The sequence below is a fragment of the Rhinopithecus bieti genome, unplaced genomic scaffold (genome assembly GCF_001698545.2).
Source record: "Rhinopithecus bieti isolate Rb0 unplaced genomic scaffold, ASM169854v2 scaffold_29855, whole genome shotgun sequence".
Lineage (NCBI taxonomy): Eukaryota > Metazoa > Chordata > Mammalia > Primates > Cercopithecidae > Rhinopithecus > Rhinopithecus bieti.
This window is the reverse complement of record NW_016813109.1, coordinates 233,963-248,217: the sequence shown is the minus strand read 5'-3', so window position 1 is coordinate 248,217 and position 14,255 is coordinate 233,963. Positions and strand designations below refer to the sequence as shown.

At 45.0% G+C, this 14,255-nt stretch overlaps 1 protein-coding gene across 1 annotated transcript; it reads left to right on the top strand.

Moving 5' to 3' along the window:
• The first annotated feature begins 5,269 nt into the window (after positions 1–5,269).
• Positions 5,270–12,031, top strand: LINC03042 (long intergenic non-protein coding RNA 3042). The gene is given in 3 exon segments (XM_017847630.1): positions 5,270–5,327; positions 5,650–5,960; positions 11,909–12,031. Coding segments are annotated over 3 exon segments (492 nt in total).
• Positions 12,032–14,255: the final 2,224 nt, after the last annotated feature.

The window sequence follows — 14,255 nt, the reverse complement described above, 5'->3', positions numbered from 1 at the left end:
AAAAAAAAAAAAAAAAAAAAAAAAAAAAAAATTTTAAATAACTCAGAGCTATACATATCCCCTCCTTTAAAAGTCAATTTTACTGTTAATTTTAAAATTTATAAAATCAATTAAGAAAAGGCCAAATCAATCAAATGGACACAAGTAAATAGGACATTTTCAGAAGAAACAAACAAAAACTGTAACAATATTCAACTATCCTAGTAATCAGGAAATGCAATTAAAATAACAATAAGAAATTATTTCAGACCCAAGCATTAACAACAGCAAGTCTTGGGAACATGTAGATTAATAGGACTTTCACACACTACTGGTAGAAGTACAACTAGTCAACCCCTTTGGAGTGGACGTTAACAAGATGAAGCTGAAAATGGGCCTCCCCTTCACCGCAGCAATGCCCCTTCTAAAACTTCTCTTAGGAGACTGGACATCGTGTCTCATACTTGTCATCTCAGAGCTGTGGGAAGCCAAGGCAGGAGGATACCTTGAGACCAGACTGGGCAAGAGAGTAAGACCCCATCTCTACAAAAAGTATTAATAAAAAAAAATAGGCAGAAGTGGTGGTGTGTGCCTGTAGTCCCACCTACTTAGGAGCTTGAGCCCAAAAGTTTGAGGCTGCAGTGAGCTACAATCATGATACTGCACTCAAGCCTGGGCAACAGAGCAAGACCCTATCTCAAAAAAAGAAGAAATTCTCCTAGGAGTGCAAAAAAGGATGTGCTCAAGAAAGTTCATTGCAGCATTGTCTGTAATAGCAAAATATTTTCAAAAGCTAGGAAATTCAAACATGGTATATTATTCATAGAATGGAATACTATATAGTAGTATTTTAAAGATACATAATACAATTTATGATATGATATTGTATTTTATTTTATTTTATTTATTTTTGAGACAACCTCACTCTGTCACCCAGGCTGGAATGCAGTGGTGCGATCTCAGCTCATTGCAACCTCTGCCTCCCAGGTTCAAGAGATTCTCAGCCACCTGAGTAGCTGAGATTACAGGCACCCGCCACCATGCCCGGCTAAGTTTTGTATTTTCGGTGGTGACAGGATTTCCTCATGTTGGCCAGGCTGGTCTCTAACTCCTGGCCTCAAGTGATCCACCCACCTCAGACTCCGAAAATGCTGGGATTACAGGCGCGAGCCACTGCACCCAGCCTGACATGGTATTTCAAATAAATGAACTTAAAATCATGTGGAATTAACAAAGATAAAATTTCAAAAATATAATGTTGAATGTAAAGCAACCTGTAAAAATGACACTATTTATACAAGTTTGAAAACATGCAAAAGACTATTACATATCGTTAGACATCTACAAATGCTTTAATAATATAAATACATGCCTGAAAAAGAGAAACCCGAATTCAGTCTTTGTCTCAGGGTGCAGTACACAAGGGGATTTCCATCATATATTTTTTTCGTAACTTCTTTTCGTTTTAAGAAAAATTAAGTAAGCAAGGCAAAATACTGGAATTTAGTGGAGATGAACGGTGGATTTATGGACCTTCATGATGTTATTCTTTGCGTTCTTCTTGGTATTTTAAATATTTCATAGTCAAAATAATATTTGCCTCTGTATACAAAAAATATATAATAGTGGTTAAAAGCACTAACCATGAGCTCTGGAGCTGGAAAGCCTGGGTTTTTCTCCCATTTCTACTGCTCACTATCTGCGGGCTTCAGCAAATTACCTAACTTCTCTGAGCCTGGTTGCTTTTCTGTAAAATAAGGATAGCAGTAGCACTTTCCTTATATTTTTATGAAGATTATATGAGTTAAAATGCAAGATGTTTAGTATTATATAATGTTGGGCACATAGCAAATACAAGTTTTAGGAATTTTTCTTAATTTTTTTGTTTGTTTGTTTTTTGAGATACAGTCTCTCTCTCTGTCACCCAGGCTGGAGTGGAGCTCACTGCGGCCTGGACCTCCTGGGCTCAAGCAATCCTCCCACCTCAGCCTCTGAGTAGCTGGGACCACAGGAGCCCACCATCACACCCAGCTAATTTTTTAATTTTTTGTAGAAAGGAGTCTCACTATGTTGCCTGGGCTGGCCTGGAACTTCCGGCCTCAAGCGATCCTCCCACCTCAACCTCCCACAGTGCTGGGATTACAGGCATGAGCTACTTACTGCACCCGACCCTTTTAAAAATCATTATTACTTCTCATCCTTGGAAACTCTGCTGTCAAGTCTGCGGTGGCTTCCCCAACACTGTCCCCATGTCTAGTTGGGCACCCCATCCTGAGTTTTTACCCTTGCTCAAGTGGGTAGCTTTCTTTTTTCTTTTTTTTTTTTTGATACAGTCTTGCTCTGTCATCCAGGCTGGAGTACAGGGGTGTGATCTCGGCTCACCGCAACCTCCGTCTCCCAGATTAAGTGATTCTCCTACCTCAGCCTCCCGAGTAGCTGGGATCATAGGCATCCGCCATGCCCGGCTAATTTTTTTTGTATTTTTAGTAGAAACGGGGTTTCACCATGTTGGTCAGACTGGTCTCAAATTCCTGACCTCAGGTAATCCACCCCCTTCAGCCTCCCGAAGTGCTGGGATTACAGGTGTGAGCCGCTGCACCGATCCTTGACTATACTATTATCTTATTTACCTTTGTATTCCAAATGTCTGGCAATGGTAGGAATATGAGTCATTATTAACAAACAAACAAATGAACAGGTGACTATCCCTTCTTACCCCAATAAACCTACCTGTGTTCTTTCTCTCCTTCATCCTTCCTCTTCCCAAGGGCCCGGTACTCTAATTGACTGGCTTAAGTACCTCTAGTCATGGAAGATATACTTAGCAACACTCTTCTTGTATAATAAAAGAAACCCTTCTGTAGAAGTCACTCTTGAAACAAAAGAAAGAGTCGTTAGGGGTGGAATCTTACATCCTAAGGCACCCCCACCCCCACCCCCCGCAGCTATTCTCTCTCTCTGCTTAGTGCGGGACCATCTCAACAAATGAGAAACACTGGAAGATAACGTGGGAACAGAGCTCTCAGGGAAAACACTGCGAGTGTTCTCTTGAAAAGTTGTGTGTGAGACACATTTTTAAAAACACAAATCATATTCTGAATGAGTAAAAGAATGTTTTTAATTTACTGGAGAAACTGGCTTGTTAAATCCTATTGTGAATTCTTTCTTAAAACCGAAGTAAGGAATTCTTTTGTTAAGTAAATATCAAGCCCTTCCCTGCCAAAGATCTTTTGAAATCTTTGCTGAAATGATGCTGATGTTTTCTGTGTTTATATGTCAAATGCCTGGAGCTTAATCGTTAATGGGTAAATAAGAGACACCGCTAGGTCCTTGCCAAGAGAGGCCCAATGGCTGAGGTTGGGAGAACAACGGCTCTGCAAGACTCCCCCAGAGAGAGAAGAGGGGAGAGGATAGTTAGGGAAAGAGTGGCTCTATTCTCTTGTAGATGCAGCTCTTGGAGGAGTCAAGGAAGAGACCAGCCTGAGGAATGAGAACGCAGGCGCGTGTGCTGGAGTGGACCTGAGTCTGAACGAAGGTATCAGGCACATCTTTGGCTTTGCTTCATTTCTCCTTCTTGCCAGTAGATCAGGAATTCCTGCTGCTTTCAAGAAAACCATCAGTAGCATATGGTGCTATTGGAATCACTGCCCACCAGTGGGCAGAAGAAAGCTGGGGTCACAGGCTAATTTCCCCAGGCAGGTGGCCTGGGTTGAATTCCACGCCCGCCACTGTACGCTAATCTGCCCCACTTGAGGCATGTTATTTAACCTCTGTCCTTGGAGTCCTATGCAGCAAAATGGGGATCAGAGTGCCTACCCCATAAAGGGTTTTCTGAAAATTAATTAATATTGTAGAAAAATGCTTAGAACCGTGTCTGATGTACATGCTATGTATGTTAAATATTTAACTGACAGTTAAGGCCAGGCACATTGGCAAAGTAACCTTAAATCCAAAAACAGCAGACCAACTGTAAGGAAAGAGCTAACTGGAAATTTTTGTAAGTCTGTTTGCTGAGGAAGCCTTTTCCAGATTTTTTTTTTTTTTTTTTTTTTTTTTTTTGAAACAGAGTCTCGCTCTGTCGCCCAGGCTAGAGGCCAGTGGTGCAATCTTGGCTCACTGCACCTCTGCCTCCTGGGTTCAAGCGATTCTACTGCCTCAACTTCCTGAGTAGCTGGGATAACAGGCACATGCCACCACACTGGGCTAATTTTTGTATTTTCAGTAGAGACGGGGTTTTACCATGTTGGTCAGCCTGGTCTCGAACTCCTGACCTCAGGTGATCCACCCACCTCAGCCTCCCAAAGTGCTGGGATTACAGGCATAAGCCACTGTGCCTGGTGCCTTTTCCAGATTTGAAGTTGTAGGGAGAGCTGAGGATACTCACAGGGCAAGGGCTTGAGGTAGAGAGACGAAGACTCGGGTCTGCTAAAGCAAGGTCATTCCCTCTGGATTCTAGTTCTTCAGATGGATAGAATGAGGTCAAAGATAAAGCTCTCACCCAAGTAGGAGGGAAAAAATGCTCTCAAGGATTGCCAGACTAAAAGTTTCAGAGTTGAAAAGGGCATTTCAAGCTATAAGCAGCCAGCCAAGAGCGAGGCACAGGGTGTCTCAGTTCTTGGCATTGCTGGGCCAGCATCTATACTTAGGGAAAATCCACATGGAAGGACCCCTTCTCCTCTCTCCAGGAAAACACTCAGCTCAATGACAGCTGGGTCCAAAGCAGGGGCCTAGCAAGTACTTGTCTGGGCCTCTGGTGCAGGAGTCAAAGGAGGTCCTGAACCAGCCTTGGGATTCCAGCAGGGACTTTACCTCATGTTCAGGAGGGGAATCTTCAGGTCTCCCTCAAAGACCCTCTGTGGGTAGCGCCTCCACCATCTCCTTGCTGCTGTTCAAATTCTCACTTTTTTGTGTGCCACTTTTAATTTGTCAAGGCACTGTCACATCTGCTAGCTCACCTGATCCGCGCCACCACATCTTCAGAGGATACGGAAAAGTGCTATTAGGACATCTGACAGTCAAGGAAGCAGAGACTCAAATGGTTAATGTCAAGCCCAGGACCACAGAGCTACTAGCAGAGACTTACGCCTGTGCCTCTGACCCTGGCCTGGGCTCTTCACATCACACTCTGCCACACGCCCTCTCCTGTGTGAGGGCTCCCCCAGGAAAAGAGGAAAGACAGGAGTTATTCTAGGCAAAGTAACCTTAAATCTGAAAGCAGAAGATGAATTGTAAGGAAGTGCACCTCCAGGACGTGTTCCCCTATCTTCCCATCAGACCTCAGCCAGCAGCCATGGACACAGGCCTCTCTTTCCACTGTGCTGCTTCCCCACCCTGCTTCCCATTCTGGGGTAGGTCCCTCCCAGCCCATTATGGCTGGGATGTGCAGCATCTTTTTTCTCTGCTTCTCCAGAACCAGCTGGTTCTGCTCAACTCCCAGAGATGATTTTCTAAGAACCCCAACACTTCTATCTGCCTGGGCCGCCAGAAAGAGAAAGGGCACCCCCAGAGACACTGAAGACTCAGAGACTCCAGAAGCCGCCAGCACTTTCTATCATGTGACTGGCTCTGGGTGCTCCTTGTCTTGTGAAAGGGGCTGGCTCAAATGGCACAGATATTGAAGATCTTCCTGAAGAAGACAGGAAGAGATGCTCAGGTCAGGGAGCGAATGAGACCCTCTAAGGAAAGGACTCCTCCCAGCTGAGGAGTTGATTAGACGCAGCCTCGGAGTTGGCAGGAGCCTTAGAGACTGCCTGAGGCAGTCCAGAAAGCTGGCTGAGGAGCTTGGGAGCAAGAGACTAAAACCAGCCAAGTTTGGGACAGCAGGGAAGGAAAGGGTTGAGCAGTGAACAGAAAGACAAAGAACAGGCAGTTCCAAAGAGCCAAGAATGCAAATCATTTGCAGACGCCGCTGGTGAGAGCCTCCACCAAGGCTGCTGTGGGGGTGCCTGACGCTGTGGGCACAGCCACTTCTACACGTCATGGTGAGCGTGAGCCCATGTGTGTGAGCGTCCCCGCTGAGTCATCCCATGTGTGTAATGATTGTGTCAGTTGTGAGTCACCAACTGTGTGTCAGTCGGGGCGGGGTGTGTGTGTGCTCAGTGCACAAGCACGTGAGGGCTGCCTGTGCCCAGAGTGACAGTGGAATGTGAATGAGAGCCAGAGAACCCGAGGAGCTCAGAGCACTCCCAGGGGGAAGCTGTGTTTAAAGGGCACCACGCTTCATTCACACCGTACATCACACACCACATTTCTGAACACGTTCCAGAGAAAGCCATCTGTGCCTGCTTCCTGCTGAAACCCCCTATGGAGCAGCAGTGCTGAATTCTTCAGGCTCATGAGGTTGTTATCAGAGTCAGATATGGCCACAATCTTAGAATCCTGCATTTCAAGCCCTTCATTTTGCAGAGGGAGGAACTGTGGCAGATAAAACTGACACAATGGTCTCAGAGTCACAGAGCTAGCTGGTAGAAAAGCCAGGTGGGGACCCAGGTGTCTGTCCAGACTTCCCTGCCCAGGACTCGGTATGTCAGCACAGAGTGGGTCCTTTTTCCTCTTTTCAGCAGGGATGTGATGACATCACTTCTTTTAACTAAAATGCACCCAGATCCTCCCATGAAATGAAACCCTGATGTCGCGTCCTAAAGGCTGGATTTGATGAATAGCCCAAAAGGCAAAGTTGGGGCATCTCTGGCCAGACGGTTCTAGACCAAGAGTCATTTGACCTATTTTCCTAGAGCCTTGCCCCACCCAGGTCAGGAGGAGTCCACAGGGAGACCCATTCTTAGGTCTCTAGGTCCAAAATTGGCCAGGCACTTTGGCAGCCTTGATGCTGTGTGATTCAGAAGCTGCTTATGAGATGTTTGCGGATGTCTCATGCAGGACTCCTGACTCGTCATCCTGCCACCTTCCTGGTGGCCATTTCACAGCTCAATTTCTCCTGCCCCACAACAATGAAAAAATAAATGAAAGTATGGGATTTATTTTAGCAGTTTTCAAATTGAGTATCTCAAAGGGTTTAATAGGTAAAGAGCCTAACCCTATTAACTAGTAAGTTGAGGTTTGGGGATTATCTATCAGTTTCAATTACCCATTCCATTCATTCTTCTCAGATGGCTCAGAGTTGACCTGAACTTCAAAGGGATCACTTCAACCACTGGATTTATTGTTCTTATTTCATATTAATTAAGTAGTTACTATATACACAGCACTGTTGAGGCCATTCAATAGGCACAGACACTGCCCTGTATCCCTGGAGAGCAGAGATTTATTATCTCATTTATCGGAACTTCAAAGCCCTTTCACTCCAATTACAGCTTGTCACTGACCATGGAGGCGGCGAGGTGCTCAGGTCACATGAGGCAGGGAGAAAGGGAGGGGCAGAGAAATCACTGCTCCAGGCTAGATCTGGAGTGAGGCTGGTCTTACATTTGGGCCCAGGTTCTACATTCATAAACTGGTGTTTTTCCCAACAGGGCTCTGCTAAAAACATATCCTGGAAAGGGAGGTAAAAGAATGCCTTCTCGGTCAGACTCAGTGGCTCACGCCTGTAATCCCAACACTTTGGGAGGCCGAGGGGAGTGGATCACCTGAGATCAGGAGTTCGAGACCAGCCTGACCAACATGGTGAAACCCCATCTCTACTAAAAATACAAAAATTAGTCAAGTGTGATGGTGCACACACCTGTAATCCCAGCTACTCAGGAGGCCAAGGCAGGAGAATCGCTTGAACCTGGGAGGTGGAAATTGCAGTGAGCTGAGATCGCACCACTGCACTCCAGCCTGATTTTTTGAGACTCCATCTCAAAAAAAAAAAAAAAAGATGCCTTCTCGTGTGGCAGACTGACAGACAGATTAAGGGTTGATATAGTAAGTGTCCTTCATATGTGACACATGGGCCAAAAGCGTAGAATCACCAAATGTTTCCTTGAATATAAAAAAATATATTTGCAAGGGTATTTATGTCAGCATTATGTGTAATTGCAAAAAGCTATAAAGGACCTGAAAAATCCATTGATAGGAGATCAGTTAAATAAACCAATCATGGTACAACCATACAATGGAAGACAAACAACTATGAAGAAGGAGTTAGATCTATCTACATTGACCCAAAAAGAGGCATGGGATTATTAGGTTTAAAAAAAGGAAAAGAGGCCGGGCACAGGGGGTCACTCCTATAATCCCTGCAAAGGCAGGAGGATCACTTGAGCCCAGGAGGTCGAGGTCAAGGCTGCAGTGAGCTATGATTGTGTCACTGCACTCTAGCCTGGGTGACAGAGCCAGACAAAAGAAAGAGAGAGAGAAAAGAAAGAAGGAAGGAAGGAAGGAAGGAAGGAAGGAAGAAAGGAAGGAAGGAAGAAAGGAAGGAAGGAAGGAAGGGAGGGAAAGAAAGAAAAGAGAGGAAGGAAGGAAGGAAAGAAGGAAGGGGAAAGAGCAAGGAACAGAATATGATGTTATTTTGCATTAAAAAATTAAAAGGGGCATCCTATAAGCAAATATGTATGTTTATATATTTGCATATGTAAAAAAGAAAATAGGAAAATGTATAAAAGTGTAAAAATGTGGGAAAAAGTGTAGTATATAAAAAATGTAGGCCGGGCGCGGTGGCTCAAGCCTGTAATCCCAGCACTTTGGGAGGCCGAGACGGGCGGATCACGAGGTCAGGAGATAGAGACCATCCTGGCTAACACGGTGAAACCCCGTCTCTACTAAAAAAATACAAAAAAACTAGCCGGGTGAGGTGGCGGGCGCCTGTAGTCTCAGCTACTCCGGTGGCTGAGGCAGGAGAATGGCGTGAACCCGGGAGGCGGAGCTTGCAGTGAGCTGAGATCCGGCCACTGCACTCCAGTCCGGGCGACAGAGCGAGACTCCGCCTCAAAAAAAAAAAAAAAAAAAAGTAGAGGGATACACATGAAACTGGTTATAATGTTTACTTCAGAGGGTGGGGTTAAAATGGTTAACAAAATTAATATTTTGTATACTCTACATGTTTTGACTTATCCATATAAGTTTTTGTAACCTATATGGATAAGGCAAAACATATTTAAGGTTTATACATACAAACTACACTTTATAAAGTTTATATTTATAAATATAAACTTACATTAAATATATTAATAAACATAAACATATTTATAACCTAAGAATAAAATGTATTACAAAAATAAAGAATAGACAAAATGGGCTTGCAGATGCTGCCTGGCCACACTCATCCTTGGCGCTTGCCCCCATGGAGGACTCACCTACTGTGACACTCAGAGAGCTGGCAGCCATCACTCAAGAAATCAGGACACATTTGGCCTCTGCTACAGCATCAGGGAACAAAACAAGGACTAAGGCTGTCAGTTCTCAAGAAAAATACTGATGTGCATAAACATATGTGACATAAATTTATTCAGTGACTTTGAGATATCTTACTCTAAACAGATAAAATTAATTAAAACTAGTGCAAATTTCTGGCAACAGTAATTCAACTCCCCATTATTTATTGAGGACATTGAAAATTGGAACACATCACAGATCCTTAAGTCATTCTCTGAATCAGGAGGAGAAAAGGGGAAGGTAGAGAGCACTCAATATTTGTGCCAGGCACTGGGCTGAGTGCTGCACCTACATTATCCCACCTGATGCTTGCAATAAGCCTGCAAGGTAGGAGTAGAAGGAACACACACACACACACACGCTCACACACATGATCACACACACACTCATACACTCACACTCAAGCATGCACTAGACAATACAGAACAAAACAAGCATTGGCAACTAATAGAAGTATTGTGCTGGCTAAGCACAGTGGCTCACGTCGATAATCCCGGAGCTTTAGGCTAGGAGTTTGAGACCCAGCCTGGGCAACATAGCAAGACACCATCTCTACAAAACATTTTTTAAATAAAAATCTTTTATTTTTCTTCAGATGGAGTCTCGCTCTGTCACCCAGGCTGGAGCCCAGTGGTGCGATCTCAGCTCACTGCAGCCTCCACCTCCCAGGCTCAAGTGATTCTCATGCCTCAATCTCCCAAGTAGCTGAGATTAGAGGTGTGAGGCACCACACCCAGCTAATCACATATTTTTAGTAGAGACGGGGTTTTGCCATGTTGGCCAGGCTAGTCTCAAACTCCTGACCTCAAGTGATCTGCCCGCCTTGGCCTCCCAAAGTGCTGGGATTACAGGCGTGAGCCACCACACCTGACTTAAATAAAAATCATTTTTAAAAAGAGGTACAGTGCCTCAGGGCTTAAGGAAGCAATACCCCTATGGCTATATGGTAAGCAGCAGGCAAGCCTACTGATCAGACCAGGGTAGTAGTAATTCCAGAGTTCTTTGCACACTTAGCCAGGAGACTGGCTAGCTCAGCACTGCCTGGGTTCACTTTATCCTTTTTACAGCTCTAAAGCTCTGAGAGGCGGGACCTAAGCCTAAAAGGAAGTGAAATGAGGCAGGACTCTCTTCATTGCAAGTGACTGAAAACTAGCTCAATCCAGCAAGGCAGCAAATTATTTGGCTCTCATAACTAAAAATGTCCATGAGTAGATGGCTTCTGGCTCAGTGGGATCAGGGGTCAGCTAATATCAACCAAAACTCATTCTGTCCCTTCATTTCTTCTGCATTGGCTCCATTTTTTAAGCAGGCTCTTTTGAGAGAGCAGCAAAGATGGCCCCAGAAATTTCATGTTACTTGCTGCCTTGCAAGTAGCTATTCCAATGAAAAGAAAGCACCTCATTCCCAGCAGTTTCAGCAAAAGTGCAGGGATGACTATGATGGGCCTAGCTTGGGTCACATGCCCATTTCTGAGTTAACTACCATGCTGATCTGATTGCCTATGGAGGGTCAGGCCTTCCCAAATCACATGGACTAGAAATGGGGTAGTGATCCTCCCCACCCAAAAAAAAAACGGAAGGATAGTGGCAAAGGAATATAGGAGGGATATTGGACAAGCAGACCACAGATGACCTTCACAATGTCACATAGAATCCTACCAATAAGAGGACAAGGATGGTAACTCACATCTGTAATCCCCACAACTCAGGAAGCTAAGGAAAGAGAATTACTTGAGGCTAAGAGTTCGAGACCAGCCTGGGCAACATAGTGAGACTTCATCTCAATTAAAAATTAGCTGGGGGCGGTGGTGGACTCCTATAGTCCCAAGTACTTGGGAGGCTGGGGTGGGGAGATCACTTGAGGCTAGGATGTCGAGGCTGCAGCGAGCTATGATTGCACCGCTGTACTCCACCCTGGGCAATAATAGGCCAAGACAAGAAAGAGAGAAAGAAAGAAAGAAAGAAAGAAAGAGAGAGAGAGAGAGAGAGACAGAGAGAGAGAGAGAGAGAGAGAGAGAGAGAGAAAGAGAAAGAGAAAGAGAAAGAGAAAGAGAAAGAGAAAGAGAAAAGAAAGAGAAAGAGAAAAAGAAAAGAGAGGAAGGAAGGAAAGAAGGAGAGAAGGGAGGGAGGGAGGGAGGGAAACCCACCAACAAACTGTAAACTGTGAGAATGTGAGAAGGTGGTAGGCATTAGTTTTTTTGTTTGTTTGGTGTTGGTTTTTGGTTTTTGTTTGAGACGAGTCTCGCTCTGTCACCCAGGCTTGAGTGCAGTGGTATGATCTCAGTTCACTGCAACCTTCACCTCCCGGGTTTAAGCGATTCTCCTGCCTTGAGTATCTGGGATTACAGGCACATGCCACCACACCCAGCTAATTTTTGTATTTTTAGTAGAGACGGGGTTTCAACATGTTGGTCAGGCTGGTCTCAAACTCCTGACCTCAAGATCTGCCTGCCTCGGCCTCCCAAAGTGCTGGGATTACAGGCATGAGCCATCACGCCCGGCAGACATTAGTTTTTCATTTTTCATATCTTGGTCACCACAAGGACCTTGGAAATTGTTCAACATGATAGAAGTTCTGAAGACGCTGAGAACCCTCTTTTTCCATTGCCAAGGTTAAGGATTCAGGGAAGATGCCCAAGAACTCCGCGAAAAGCCTTGTCAATAAATACTGGAACCATCAGTTCCTGACATCCCACACAGGACATGGGGAGTTCCAGTTGCCTAAAGAACTGTAACAGTAGAAGCTTCTTGATGCTAAGGAGGCTGGAAATGTCCTCCCAGGAGCCAAGGACACAGGTTTCAGCTCACGCTCTGCCTCTAACAAGCCACAAGACCTTGAAAACACGCTTAAGTGTTGGGGGCGGTCAGAGCTTTCATATGTAAAATAAAGAGGCTGGGCAAAGCAACATGACATGCAAAGCGTCTCCAGCTTCAAAACTGATTCTAAGTCAGAGTCACAAGTTGGAAAAAGTTTATGGGTAAATAAATTTTACCCATAGGTAAAATGACTAAATAAAGAAGTGAGAAAACAGTAGGCTAAAAAAGCAAAACAAAACAAAACAAAATCCCACACCACACCCACCAGCCAAATCTGTGACAATTTGAGCAATAAATAAATGTTAACAGTAATGGATTATAATCCACTAATAAAATAACAATCTACAAGTTCATACTGATATCCATCCATCCATTTATGCATACATGGGAAGGTCAAGGAAAAGCTCTTCTTTTTTTTTTTTTTTTTTTTTTTTTTGAGACGGAGTCTCGCTCTTGTCGCCGGCTTGAGTGCAGTGCGCTGGCATCTCAGCTCATGCCACTCCGGGGCCTCCCGCGGTCCACGCCATTCTCCTGCCTCAGCCTCCCCACTAGCTGAGCGACTACAGCGCCGCCATCTCGCCCGGCCTAGTTTTTTGTATTTTTAAGTGGAGACGCGGGTTCTACTGTGTTTTGCCAGGATGGGTCTCGACCTCCTGACCTTGCTGGATCCGGCCCGGGCCTCGCGCTCCCAAAGTGCCCCGGGATTACAGGCTGGAGCCACGCGCCCGGCCGGAAAGCTCTTCTTACAGCTAAAATTGTTAATTTTTAGTAAATTAACAAGCGAATAGTGATGTTATAAAATCATCAGTGGAATATTTAAACAGGTGCCGTTCAAAGTTTGATGAGGAACAAGATATTTACAAAGTCTCAAGGCATCTTCCCATAAATCACTTATTAATTACAAGCAAGAACATAGCGTAACTTTACAGCTGATGAAACCTGAAGGGGCTAACTACCCTTAGCCAGCCTCATCAAAAGTAACGTCCGCTGGGCTGGGGGCAGTGCTCACATCTGGCTATCCCAGCACTTTGCGAAGGGCCAAGGCTGGTGGATCACCCTGCAGGTCAGGACGTTTCGGACCAGCCTGGCCAACATGGTGAAACCCCATCTACTACTAAAAATACAAAAATTAACCAGCGTGTGGCAATGCGGCCTGTATCCCGGGCCTTACTCGGAAAGCCTAAGGATGGAGAAACGCTTGAACCAGCGGAGACGGACGGTTGCAAGTTAGCCAAGATGGCGCCATCGCACTCCAGCCTGACAATAAGAGGCGAAACTCCATCTAAAAAAAAAAAAAAAAAGGCTGCGCGCAGTGGGGGCTCAAGCCGGGTAAATCCAGCCACTTTGGAGGCCGACGCGGATCACGAGTCAGGAGATCGAGACCATCCTTGCGATAACAGCAGTGAAACGCCGCGCCGTCTCTTACTAAAAAATAAAAAAAAACTAGGCCGGGGCGAGGTGGGGGCGGGGCGCCTGTAGTCGCAGCTACTCGGAGGCTGAGGCAGGAGAATGGCGTAAACCCGGGAGGCGCGAGCTTGCAGTGGAGTGACCCCAGCACGCCAGCGGGGCGACAGACGAGACTCCTCTCAAAAAAAAAAAAAAAAAAAAAAAAAGTTAACATCCCCTTAACATCCCCAGTGTTGGAATAGGCCAACCTCATGTGTATCCTTGATACAGTGTTCTGAGAGGGTCACAGCATCTCCCCAGTGTCCTGCCCAAAACCCATAACCTGAATTTAATCACAAGAAATGTTACTTAATAATTGACCTGTACTATTTTAAAATGTCAAGGTATAATTTGAACTTTTTTGCCACACACACACAAAAAGTCAAGGTCATAAAACACAAAGAAGGCTAAGGAATTGCCCAATTTAAAAGAAACTGAAGAGACAATAACAATTAAATGCAATGTGTGATCCTGGATTAAATCCTGAATTGAAGAAAAAAATAGTTGTCAAGGACATTACTGAGTGTAATTGATGAAATTGAATATGGATGATGACGTGAGCATGCATAGCAACCTGCCTGGTGTGGGTAGTCCAGGGACACCAAGCCCCGATGCTGCAGCTAAGGCGTTCATTCCCGAGCCTGGGGACCGTGACACCCAGCCCTCTGAAGCTTCATGGTCCTAGGATTCTTTCAT